At 36.3% G+C, this 13,391-nt stretch overlaps 1 protein-coding gene across 1 annotated transcript; it reads right to left on the reverse strand.

Annotated features, from left to right (window-relative positions):
- Nucleotides 1–907: 907 nt before the first annotated feature.
- On the reverse strand, nucleotides 908–12,549 carry LOC103995566 (uncharacterized). Its single transcript, XM_065135909.1, has 5 exons — nucleotides 12,361–12,549; nucleotides 4,379–4,470; nucleotides 4,127–4,303; nucleotides 2,907–3,124; nucleotides 908–1,741 (listed from the first exon to the last, which is right to left on the reverse strand). The coding sequence occupies exons 1-4, from the start codon at nucleotides 12,491–12,493 to the stop codon at nucleotides 3,116–3,118; spliced, it is 411 nt and encodes a 136-aa protein (XP_064991981.1). The 5' UTR covers nucleotides 12,494–12,549; the 3' UTR covers nucleotides 908–1,741; nucleotides 2,907–3,115.
- Nucleotides 12,550–13,391: the final 842 nt, after the last annotated feature.

Below are 13,391 nucleotides of genomic sequence, written 5' to 3' on the forward strand. Positions count from 1 at the left end.
CTCTTCATCGATGCTTTGGGACGAGTTGTGGCCATGCTCTTGTCCTGTTATGACTCCAAGACGGAGGAGGAAGACGGAATGCAGGGAGGCTTAAAGGTTGCTCTTGTCCTGTTAGCAAAAAGGCATTACCTCACCCCAGCCGAGTCTCTTATCTTCTCGTCATAAAAGTCGTCATTTCATCGACTTACCAATGATCAAAGGTGAATCGATGAAACGTCGAGGGCTTAAAATCGATCTCATCTAATAAATTTAAGCATATAAATTGGTTAGATCGCAATGGATCCACTTTCCTTTTCATGGCTCATCATCGTTTAGCCATATATACCATTAATGCCATGACAGTCGTAGCTACTTGTCCTCTTGCAAGGCGTTGTCATCCTCGTCTTCAATGTCATCATCGAGTGCTGTTTCCATCAACATGATCAACCCATCATCAACACCAGCAGCGCCATGTTAAACTTTCTACTTCTCATATCCTACAGCCACAAAAAGCTTTCCCCTTCTCCATATCCTCCATCACCACCACCACATAAAGCACAGCAACCCACATTGATGACACCTTTAACCGTTCCATCTGACTTTTTCTTACGTGACCATCCTTTGCAGGTGTACCAAATATAGTTAATATATATCCCCAAACTCCTTACTCTTAACTATATTCAAGAATATATACATATATATATATATCAGAACTTTCTTGTGACAACAAGTACAATCTCAATGTAGAGTCATCATTCGGCTGCGATGTCAGATCTGACATAAACAAGCATCAACCATCCAGTTTGGTCTCATCAAAATAAGAGTTTGGTCTGCACCAAAGAAAAACATAGATTTCGGTAAGAAAATGAGACAACAAAAGAATCCTGCTCAGGAGTTTAACCAACTCCTGATGTTTACTCTTGGGACATATCAGTGAAATGTTCTTTGATTTTTTTAACATACTGGACTCGTTCACATATTTTCTAATAACCAAGATGCAATGTTAGAAAGATTACAGAGATGAACCATGAAAACAATTTAATTTGATAAACTATGAAACAAAAAACCTTCCTTGCGGAAGGTCTGGTCCATAGATGACAAGCAGAGAAACTACTAATTTAGTTGAACCATGATCACGATCTCGGAACCATTCAGTCAAGAGAACACCAAGAACAACTGTCTACCCTGAACACTGTATGCCAATTCTTCCGCATTTCACGGTTCTTGTATGCCAGAACAGATCAACGGTGCCATATGTATTTGACCAATTTCTTTTTCCATGTGTGTATATATAGTACCACCTGTTTCATGCAGTAAATCATGTGCATATTGCTAGCAAGGAGGCACCATCAACCTGTGGAAAGCCGCCTGGATGCCTCCAACCATCCAGCTAGTTGGATGGCAGTTGAATTAACCAACTTTATCTCCTCTCCCATTGACGGCCGCTGCCGTTACCACATCACCCTCTACCACCTTGCTTTCCCATTGCATAAAACCCTGATCTACTTGGCTTTAATCCTAGATACTGAATTCCCCTCATTTTTCCCTCTTCAGGCTGCTCAACTTTCTGTCTCTTTGAGCTTTCGGAGACGAAAGAGATTTGCCGTGAACCACCAGGTCCAAATTTCACACCATTCAGAGTACCAACTGCTAGTTTTTCTCTAGAGCAGCAACCCTCTCTCCAAGAGGAAGGGCATCCTCCTTGGCCAGAGAGAGGCTCCTTAAAAATGCTTCGGCTTGGCATTCATCCTTCTCGTATAACCTAAAAGAAATCATTACGTTAGAATCTAGATAAAACATATTTGGTATCTTCCATATTTTGTGCAAACTATTGTCTCAGTGGACCTCTAAACTGCTGTCTCAGCAGGAAATAGTGTTGGAACTTTATGTAGGTACAATGTCAAAAATCCTTTCACAAGGTTAGACATTTTAAACTATCCCTTAACATAGTTTCATAGATAATACAAAAGAAAATTCTCTTATTGCAATTTAGGTCCCTTGTAATCTCTACCAGCAGGTGATCAGACTCTACCCTGGCCCCAGCTAAAACTGACTCAACTACAAACATGTGTAAATAGCTAAAATACTCCTGCATATCATACTGCACCGGTGGACAGTATCTGCATGTTGAGTGGAAAGGTACATGGGCAGCACAGTGCACTTAAATGCAAGCATCCATATGCAGACAATATGTCCAACCAGCACTATGTTAATTATCACTGATTTGAACCATCCTACATTGACCTCGGAAAGAGAACAGTACTGTACAATGGCCCTCTCATCAGAAAGAAGAGATCACTTTAGATGGTTTTAACAAAAAATCTCTTGTTATAATTTAGTGACTGCCCCATGCCAAAAAAAAAATCTAAATTTTATATATGGATACAGTAAGAATTCTCTCTAAGTGTAAAGAAAAAAAGAATTGCATGAAATAGCTTAGGTGGGTAAAAGGAAAAAAAAGAAGCACATAGCTAGGTTATCCATTAATTCAATATATGCTGCCTGATTACTTCATATAAAAACATAGAACAACTCTGTGAACAAGGCTCCACCCATGCAGGTTTTGGAAAACATTATTGCAAGAAAAGAGGATGTTTCAGTGACTCAAGCACCGATCACCTAAATGGATGTATTAGCCAAAAACTAAATAGCAACTTTAATGATGATTAAGTATGATACCTAACTCATCTTACTAATCAATGGAATGTAAGTGCAGTTCGATCATGTTCTTGATTTGTTTGTAAATTGTGAGAAAAGCAAATGGCATAGTTTAGTGATGAAACTAAGACTATAACAGTTCCAACTTTGTTTAAATATTCAATTGTGCCACAAAACTGTCAAAGAATGGCGCACATTGAAGTACCCAATACCATTATGTCATATAAGTAAAAACGACGTTATAACCATAAAGAATCCCAGGGGTTCACCTCATGCCCTTCTACTTCTTAACTATATTCTCATCCGCGTCAAGCTCATCTTCGGATTCCTGTGAAGCTATTGAAGCGCATCAGAATCACTGGTCCCCTGCTCTTCCCAATCCTCCTTTACAGGCTCAAAATGTTCCTCAATCAGGGAGGGTTGCTTCTTAGAAGATTGGGGATGAAGCGAAAGAAACTCCTGTGACAGTTCATCCACTTCAAAAGTCCTGAAAATTATCGGCCAATCGTGCAAAAATTAGAAGACACTACTATAAGACATGCAAAGAACAAGCATAAAAAATGGATCACAAAACTAAAAAGAACCATTTTTAGAAAGCTAAAGAAACTTAATTTTTGCATGTTCAGTATACTGGCAATTGAAAACCATATGAGCACATAAACATAACCAATGATAAACAATATTCTAGGAGCTAAATATTTCAGTTGCATTAAACATTTGTAGATACTTGAATACTGCTATGACAAATCAGTGCTTTTGGAATCTTGGAAAGAACAGCATGTGGGATCACATGGATAATAAGGTCCAAGAAAGCTAACAGCAAGATATATTAATGACAGTTTGTGTATAAAAGTTAACAGATTATTATTCATACATGTTGGTTCATGTATTTATAGAGACATTAAAATTAACCTTTTCTATGATCAGGATAGTAGTTACATTGTTGTAAACATAACTTTTACCACTTCATTCTTCTTTTATAGGAAGATAATGATGTCGAATATGAACTTTCAGGTCACAATGCCATCCTCGTTATCATTTCATACAAGTACGAACCCTTAATCAGGAGGTATAATAAGCCATGATTAAATATAAGTGGAACAGGCTAAGAATTTGATTCAATGACAAAATACTAGTAGGTGGAAGAAACAAAGATCAACCCATGAACATAACAATTAACAGCCACCTCAACTCAATTAAGAAGCAAATCCAGTGAACTTAAATACATAATTTATGAGGTAGAAAAGATATTCAGATTGTGTGAGCCAATTGGTAGTCAGAAGACTCAGAACAGTTTTGTTCCACTCATTAAACTATTTCTTGGTTTAAATGCTTAAGAAACATTATGGAGTACTATGTTTCTGCTAAGGATATTATAAATCTTTGAATATCCATCACTACTGATGAAAGTATTAGATGCAAATTGTGTTCTAGATCTTCTAGGAAAAGAAATGCTTATGGTGTTTGTCATAATGCATTCTGCATATACCTTATTCATGAACATTGCTGCAAAATGTGCATCTCTATGGATCTCACTAGTTAATACTCTGTTTTTATTTGATTTCTTTTTTGCAACTGCGTCATCCATATTCTCCATTTCACTTTCTTCCGCAATATGCAAGCGAGCTGCAAGGAGCCTGTTTACTTTAGGCAACCTTTTCTGTATCTGCAACACCAAACAGGAATCTTTTACTAAGTGGACATATAGCAGCAGAAAAGCAAACCAAAGAAGAGAAAGTACTGTAATATGTGAGGCTTGCTTAGCCTCCATCTTCTCTTTCTTCTGTTTCTCCCTGTATTCATCATATGCAAAGGATCCACCAAAGCCTTTGCCTGCATGATCAAAATTACAGTGAAAAGAAGGCATCAGCAGGAATGAAATTAGTGGCTACTGATTTTATAAGATTTTTCTGAAAGAAAAAGTCCAAGAAGTTGACATATTCTTTTCAATTCTTTTCTCTTAAAAGAAAAAGTCAGATGCATCATTACCTTTTTATATGGACGATGATCAATAAAGAAACCATGCATGTAGGCCCTAAAGAGATTGGTGCCAATCAAATTGGTAAGTTTCAGACATTCAAACTCTTCTGTGGTTAAAAAATTGAAATCATCATAATTGGTTGTTTGTGACCCTAACTCCATTTCTTCCTCTAAGAAAGTAGATATGACAATGGGCTTCAGCACATAAAGGCACCAAAAGAATTTGAATTTTTAGAAAATAAGCCACAATTGGTAAGATATAACACCGCCACGTCAGGTTTTCTAGGTACAAGTACGAAGTACCACTTTGAGGCAGGGCCAAGAGCAAGTACAAAGTAGGCTGGTATCTGGCTGCTGACTAAAGACAGTAACATCAAGCCACTCTCATTGAAAACACATATATCATTGATTGCTCCAGAGTTCGGTTCTATGCTGGTCGTATTCTCACCCTGTTAAAAAATGGTTAAGCCAAGCATGTCAGAGTTTGTTAGGAAATTTTGGAATAGTAGTGTTAGAAATTAGGATTGGGGAGGGAGGGGGGGCGGCCATGTTTGTTCATCGTATCCTTATTATCCAAAGAAGTCGGCTGCTGTCTGTTTTCCATGGTATAACAAGAGCTTATTAAAGCCTGTGTGCGACCAAAGGATGACAAGCTTGGCAAAAATATGAAAACCAAGTCAGTAATAAGTCGGCCGTGCAATAATTCAACGTAATGCAGCTTCTTGTGTGTTATCATATTTCATAAAATCCAAAGCTACCTCATGTTAAAACCTCAAAGGATGAATATATGCATGTGCCAATCTTAAAATTGTGCAAACCTAGGACTCCTTGTATAACAGTAATTTTGATGAGTTTCATATGAAACTTGCATGAAAAAAATTAATATAAAAATAATTCATTCATACATATTTTGGTTTTACATCAAGAACTTGATGCAGGATCATTCTATTGTATTTCTCATTCAAAATTTTGGGGAATTTTGCAAATTTCATAAATTGAAACATGACAACATCCACTATAATCCTATATTAGCTATCAAGATTGGAATAAATTCTTCAACAATTGCTGCACCTATACACCATCAATTCTTAATATTGAGTAATTCCTGACTCCATATCATTTAGTGGGTTAAGCCAATAACAACCTGCTTAAACCCCCTTAACCCAGAACTACACGAAGTCTTAAGATTATTATAGTTAAATCTCTCTCTACCAGTGATTTCAATAGGCGCTCGGGCGCTCGCCTAGTCGCTCGGGCGAGGCGAGGCGAGGCTCGAGCGCCTCGCTTCATGTCCAGGCGCCTCACTTCAAAGAGGTGTTGCCTAGGCGCTCGCCCGAGCCCAGGCGTCGGGCGCTTCGGGCAAGCGCCTGGGTTAAACCAGGCGACTGAACCAGATTTTTAGGTCTGGTTGGTCTCCGGTGCCTTAGTTGGTTCAATCAAACCAACTAAATCACCGATATCATGCTCCCTTTGGTGATTTCCCCGACTTCCCCAACCCTAACACTCGCGATTTTACCATTGAGATTTCTTCTCCACGGTCGCTACTCTTTGCTGCTGCTGCCACTGTCGTTGCTACTGTCGCTACTCGCCGCTGCCACAATTGTTGCTCGCCGATTGCTCGCCGCTACCACAATCGCTGCTCGTCGCTGCTGTTGTTGCCGCTCGCAGCTCCCGCTCCCGCTATCGCTCGCCGCTCCTGTTGTCGCCGCTGCTCGCCGCTCCCACTCCAGCTACGGCTGTCGCTTACTACCATTGCCGTTGCCTCAGCAACCTCGGTCTTCTCACTCTTCTCACTATACTGTCGATAGTATATTAACAGTATACTGCTAATTGTATACTAATAATAGTATTTTTATTTATTAGATTACTAATATATTATTTTTATTTTAATACTATTAATTTTTATTTATTTAATAGTATTTTTTATTAAAAAATATACTATTATGATTTATTTATTTATTATGATTTTGTACCTAATTTTCTTAATTTAATAGCATATTTTTATTTAAATAATTATATTTATTAATTATATTATATATTTTTATATTTTAGCGTCTCGCTTCGCTTGGGCGAGCGCCTAGCGCCTCGGGCGTTTTGGACCTTAGCGCCTTTTGGCGCCTAGCGCTTTTTAAATCACTGCTCTCTACACATAAACATGTACTTATATATATTATATGTGCACATACATGAATATGAGTATATATCTATATAATATATGTACGTCAGATCTTCAACATTCTTTATGCAGTTTAACATAAGATCAACAAGAAAGAAGTCACCTACAATATAATGCTTCACAAATATAGAAAGAAAACAAAAACTTGTAAAGAGAGGTCCAGTAAATCATCAATTCAGCTTCATTAACCAATTCATCTTCATTAACAATTATGTGGTTAGTATAAATGAGATTAAATATCCTATTCAAAATCATATATCCATCTTATCCATCATCAGTAGATCAACATTAAATACAAAACATAGTAATTCCAAAGATAACCACAAAATTTCCCTCAAGTATGTCAAGAGTCAAGACCATTAGATTCAATGACAATTTAATAGTTAATTAGGAATTAAATAATTTGAGAAAATATTCGAAGTTAAATAGGACCAGAAAGTAAATGCCATAATAACCATAAAATGATTTTTTTTCTGACGGAATAAAGAGGGAGAGAAAAGGGGGAGGGGGTCCACCCTATAGTAACCCAAGTAGATGCCAATATATGAATAAACAATCAAGTAACAAATGATAAATGTGGGTTCAGGTTCCAGCTAAAGAATAAATCTGCTAGATCCTTAATAAAAGACACATGACAGCACAGAAAAAAATACATAAATGATTTATATCTTGCTATAAGGGCATTTTATTATTTGTAAACAATTATTGGTTGAACATATAGCATACATGTGAAACCACAAAATTCTTGAAATTATCTTATTTTGTAGCCGTTGATCAAAGTAATAATAATAAATAAGAAGCCACCTAAAAGTAAAGCTTTGATACATCAGTGTGGCCCAGAACGAATTCCCATAGGCACCAGGAGCTAGGAAATGCCAGCTCAAGAGAGTAAGCCTAACCACCTAAATAATAACGCAGCTGCTAGCTACAGTTGGTCCAGATTACTGCAAGGAAGGTGATTAACATATCGTGATTTAACCTCCTTCCAAAGGAAGCACAAAGACTTTATCTCCTTCCAATATTAAAAAATTAACAAGTCACCAAAACATAAGCTTCATGAGGTTTACTTTAGAATATCTTTTGTAATATTATTATTCCTTCCTAGGTTTTAACATGTTTTTCAGTTTTAGGTGGAATATAAAAGCAACCCTCTATATGTTTTCCCAACTTTTCTGCCAGAACATAAATAAGATACCATTATACAGACGAATATTAAATTTAAAACTTTAATCCAAACATGAGATATCATTACATATGCAAGATGATTACAAACACCAAATCACAATGTGTGTAGCCATCTATAGAGTACTCAATTAACAAAATAAAAATTCAAACATCTACCAATCAAACAAATCTAATGATCATCAACATCATCCATGTTCTCATCTGCTCCATCACTTGTTTTGTATCCATCATCTATTCTTTCATTTCGTCTAAATCAACTTCCTCCACTTCAACGTCTACTACCCTTGAACTTGATGCTTTTGCACTTGTCTTTAGTCTCGCTCGTCGCCTAAAGTATGACACTAGTGACCTTACTACGATACCCATGTCAAATTGTCATGTTGGAACCCATCTCCCCAACCATCTCTCACTGCAGCTAGGGATGCTGGATGCAAGGAAAGGAGGAGGGGGAGAGAGGAAAGGCGAATAGAGGACAGTGGCAACGGAGAATCCACAAAGAGAAGGGTGAAAGAAGAGGGAAGAAAAGAGAGGACCTACCAGTGAGCAAAGATGATAGAGGAGGCCACCAATGGATGAATCCCTTGACCATAAATCCTAAGGCACAAGCCCTAGATCTTGAATACTTATTGCCTTGGGTCAGATCCTACTGCCAAAAGCAGTAATTGGCAGACAAACACAAGGGTCATAAAGAATACTTGATAAAATAAATAAAACATATACCAGCAACATCATAGTACAAAATAGTTACCATCCAATATGGCAAAGAGACAAAAGTAAAGAAAATCAATTTTTATCACTCTGTTGACAAACCGTGGAATCCTTAAGCTATGGTGATTTCCATATTTTGCATGCAGACACACGGATCGATCAACACACGAAAAAGCCATTTTCTGTTCAAAATTTCCTATTACTTCATGCAGAAATATTTAACAATAAAGATGAAAACAACAAAATATATCATATGGAACCAATCTAATAGCTGCATGCATAGAATAGGAACTACGACTAAGTAGTCGAATCCATCTTACGAAACCAACCAACAGACACCGAGAAAAGCATTATAAGAAGAGCTACAAACAACAGAAATCATTCAAATGTAACAAGTTGGTAGCAGTCTAGCTGGTAACAGAATTATATATATATATATATATATATATATAGAGAGAGAGAGAGAGAGAGAGAGAGAGCCCAACTGACAAATCTCTTAATATTTTATTTTAGTCCATTTGTTGTATGTTTCGGCCTTACAAAAGATATCTGTCATTTCAAACTCACAATTCAAATGGTTGACTTAGCCTATGATAAATTCTAATTTTGAACCTTAGTTGCATCACTTGGTCAGAGAAACCAAACTTCCAACATATTGAACTAGGACTTTAAAAAACTATCTACTTGTTAACAACTTCAGTCGATTCCAAAGCTTTCTAAATTTGAGATTTTTATAAAGGACTTCAAAATTTGGCACAGCCATCAATCGACTGACTGCTCATGTGACAGCCATTATTCAAACTCAACCTGAACTTGGAAACAACTGAGAGACAAGGTACCATAAAATATTTTCAATTATTTAAACCTTGGAACATACTCGAGTAAAAATTTATTCTGCCTACATCTGATTTAGCAACAATTAACCCAAAACTCCAAAACCAACCCAAATAATGGTCTGGAAGTCATTCTAACACAGTTGCAGTACATTGGCTCTCTGCTGGTGCAGTATGATATGTATCTTGGCTCTGACATAAAGATCAATTTAGTAAAGAAGCTAACTGACCATGCAATTAAATATAAACAATTGAAGAATCACCAAATGAAGAAGGTAAACATTTAGAAGATTAACCCCAAACAAATGCAAAATATGACCTCTTTGTTACATAGTAAAACTATACATGCCAAGAAAACCTGAGTTGCAGAGAACACATAGAAGTAAAGCTAGTAAAATACCTGAAAATTAATAATTTCTGAAACAAGGTGCCTTACAAACTTCAATGACAATTCTCTCAGCTCAAACATTTTAACTTGAGGAGAATAAATACCTAACATCAGAATTTACTGCACATAATAAGCATATAGAGATCCAAACAGTGAATAAGACAAGTGTGCTACGGACCTTTATATATGTTAAATCAAGTGACATTATACAATGATGTAAAGGATGTGACAAGAATGACCTCAGACATGGATTGGGTCTAATGATCATGGACAACAAGACAGGCTGAAATGACATTAGTCATAGTGATGCTTGTAACTCGGCAAAACACAGGCTTTCCAATCAAAAGGTAAAACTCAAGTAAAAGAAACAAACTATTCAATTCTTCTTTGATTTTCTTCACCTTATTCAACTGACAAGGATAGGTTAAAGAACAACAATCCATATTGTCTCAACTCCCAGCTATTTTTTTTTCATAAGATATGACAAAAAAAGTTACAATGGTCTGTTAGCTGATGCAACCCCAATCCTGGCTTATGGCTTGCAATAAAAAAAATCAACATTAATATGGATAAATAAGGCCACCAATATGTTGGGTCAGATCAACTGGAAGGTAAATCGGCATATCCAAACATTGAAGCATCTCTAATAGGCTTCAGTTCTCAATCATGAACTTCAAAGTCACCTTCATAAATAATTAAATATTAGCATAACATGTTTTAAAATAGTCAGAAACACATAATGTAGAGGAAGGAGCAAGAACAAAAATAGATAACATGTTTAGACAATCCATCATGGGCATGTATGCTTGTATTCAAATATGAGTGCATAAGCACACACACATACACAAAGGCAACAGAAACCTAAGAGAAAATATATTTATACCTAAAAGTTATCAACACATGTTAATTTAGCTACTCATACTTGATGCAATGACATAGTCACCATCAGGAGTCACCTTTAATTTGGTAGTTGCAGTCTCAAATCTCAAATCTTGAATTAAGTCCACCCTCTGCAGGTAGTCTAATTGTTGATTTATGAAAAATATTAATCAAATAAGCTCAGCAAATTTGTCAGACAAATATGGAAAACACGATATGAGGCTTGTATAAAATAAGAATAAAGAACACATCTTTAATAATAAATCTTAAATTTATCCAACAATGTCTTTGATGTTTATGCAATTACTAGGAATTTGTTAAATAGAAGAAAAGAAGATTTGCCTTGAGTTGAAATATAAAATGTCACATAGTAAGGTAATGAGCTAAAAATCCAACCTTGACTTGGTCAAGAAAGAAAGAGTCTTTTTACTTATTATTTGATTTCCCAAAACAGTAAAAGAGTATCAATGTCGCGATAAGTGATAAATAAGTTAAGGAGCAAAACAAAGAAAAAGGTAACATCGAAACACCTAAAATGTAATATTAAGCTATAGAAGTCAATACAGTTTGAACATATGTAACATGAATGACAAATTTATATATACATCTCATAAGTGGATGCTGGAGGGAGCAACAAGTCATATGTCAAAAGACAAGAGCTTATCATGTAGTTCTATGACGAAGCAATTAATCAATGACAGAAAATATGGTAGAGATCGATGAAGCAAATTTCACTATTCTCTCAAAATTTGTAACTAAATTTGGATTAATCTATTGTGTCCAAAGAACACAGTAGGACTCGTGTTCAGAGAATTTGATAAACATAGCATGGAGCAATTGCTCAAAGTTATTCTGAGAATATAATTAATTTCATATGCTCTTCTTCACTATATATCAAAATTCACAAAAGGCGTATTTATCAGGGGATAAAAGGAAAATCTAACTCAGATGTAATCAAGGCCATTTAATTCACCAAATCAGTACAATTGGAACCGTCGCTAGCCATCTTCCTTCAAACGTATTGATCCTTGTCTTAAGGGGAAACAATAGCTGTCTCTCGCAATGCATATCTCATCCACGATTTATATGTTTCATTGCTACTGACACTAGTGGCTCTATCCCTTTGTTCTCTGATTTACCCTCTGCTTCCCTCACCATCTCTTCTCCATTCTCTTGGCACCACTAATTGACACCATGGCAGTTCCTGTGGCTAAACCCAAGGCCAACTCCCCTCGTACAACAACGAGGAGTACCTCAACACCAACACAGAGAAGTGCATCAACAAAGCAGAAGACAATGTACCTCAAACTAACCCATCGAGTGTTTTCGTTTACCATTGTTCCAAGATCTCCTATTTCTAAATCATACAGTAAATCTTAATACAACGGGCCACAAGTTTAGAACAAGTCGAATTGTTTCCTCTAAGAAATATAGGGGTGTTTTTGATCGGAAATTCTCTTAAGAACGCCAGCGGCAAACATACTTTCAATAGTTAAACTGCAAAGGCGGAAGCCTTCTACCAAGAAGAAGGCGAACGTAATATCAAAACGAGCGAAGGATGTAAGAGAAGAAACCTTTGTCTTTGCGAAGGGCTCTAAGCTTCTTGGGAGGAAGCCAAGTGGACACGAAGCGCTGGCCCGAGAGGGAGAAGAGGTTCACGCCATCGATGGAGGTGGAGCCTATGTTCCCTCCTCCTTTAGCCGCCATCACCGCACGAGAACCATAGGGTTTCTCTTTTCCGGAGGAGGCCCGTACACTTTTTAAGTATCCAACCGCATCGGACGCGGCCGTCGAACCGAAATATGGAACCAGATACAAGTATCGAATCGGACTGGACCGTCGAACCAAAACATCGAACCAGATATAAGTATCGGACCGGATCGAACGGGGCCGTCGGATTCAATTAAAAGACCAAAGAATGCAAACTTATTATTATGTAATCGATAAATAATTTTGACTTCCAAAATCAATTAGTACTTTTTTATCTCATGCTTTTCTCGTCTGATAGATAGAAGAAAGAGTTGAGAATGTCGACCACTGTCAAAAAATTTTGACTGAGCCCAAATAATAAAATTTATACAGTGATCTCATTTTATCATTCTTCTGAAATAAACTTCTGAAAAGTTATTTAATGAATTGTATAAATATGTATATATTGTATAAAATTTCTATATTATCTAATTAATAATTCTCTTGAAATATTACTTATTATATTAGAGTATGTCACCGACTTAGTTGATTTTGTCTGTGTCGTGCGACACTCTTGCATGTCTGTCCGCAAAGGTTAATCTATTCGAAACCTCTCATGGTTCTTTAGGATCTACAAAAGAGAAAACAAGTTAGAGAAAATACCTTACTCGAGATCCACAAGCAAACATTTCATGAAACACTTAATAGACAATGTAAATTACAAACATTTTTCCCACTATTTTCTTAACGGGAATCATATAATATAATAGATATAAATCACCTACATGCAAAAAAAAAAAAAAAGCAAATAAGTTGATTTGTGATGAAAATAATAATTATGCTAATAATCTAAAATAAAAATGTAAAATCAAATAATTTATTAAAAATTGGGTAGACACAAAAAAAAAAAAATGGT

The sequence above is a fragment of the Musa acuminata genome, chromosome BXJ3-1 (assembly GCF_036884655.1).
Source record: "Musa acuminata AAA Group cultivar baxijiao chromosome BXJ3-1, Cavendish_Baxijiao_AAA, whole genome shotgun sequence".
Classification (NCBI taxonomy): Eukaryota; Viridiplantae; Streptophyta; class Magnoliopsida; order Zingiberales; family Musaceae; genus Musa; species Musa acuminata.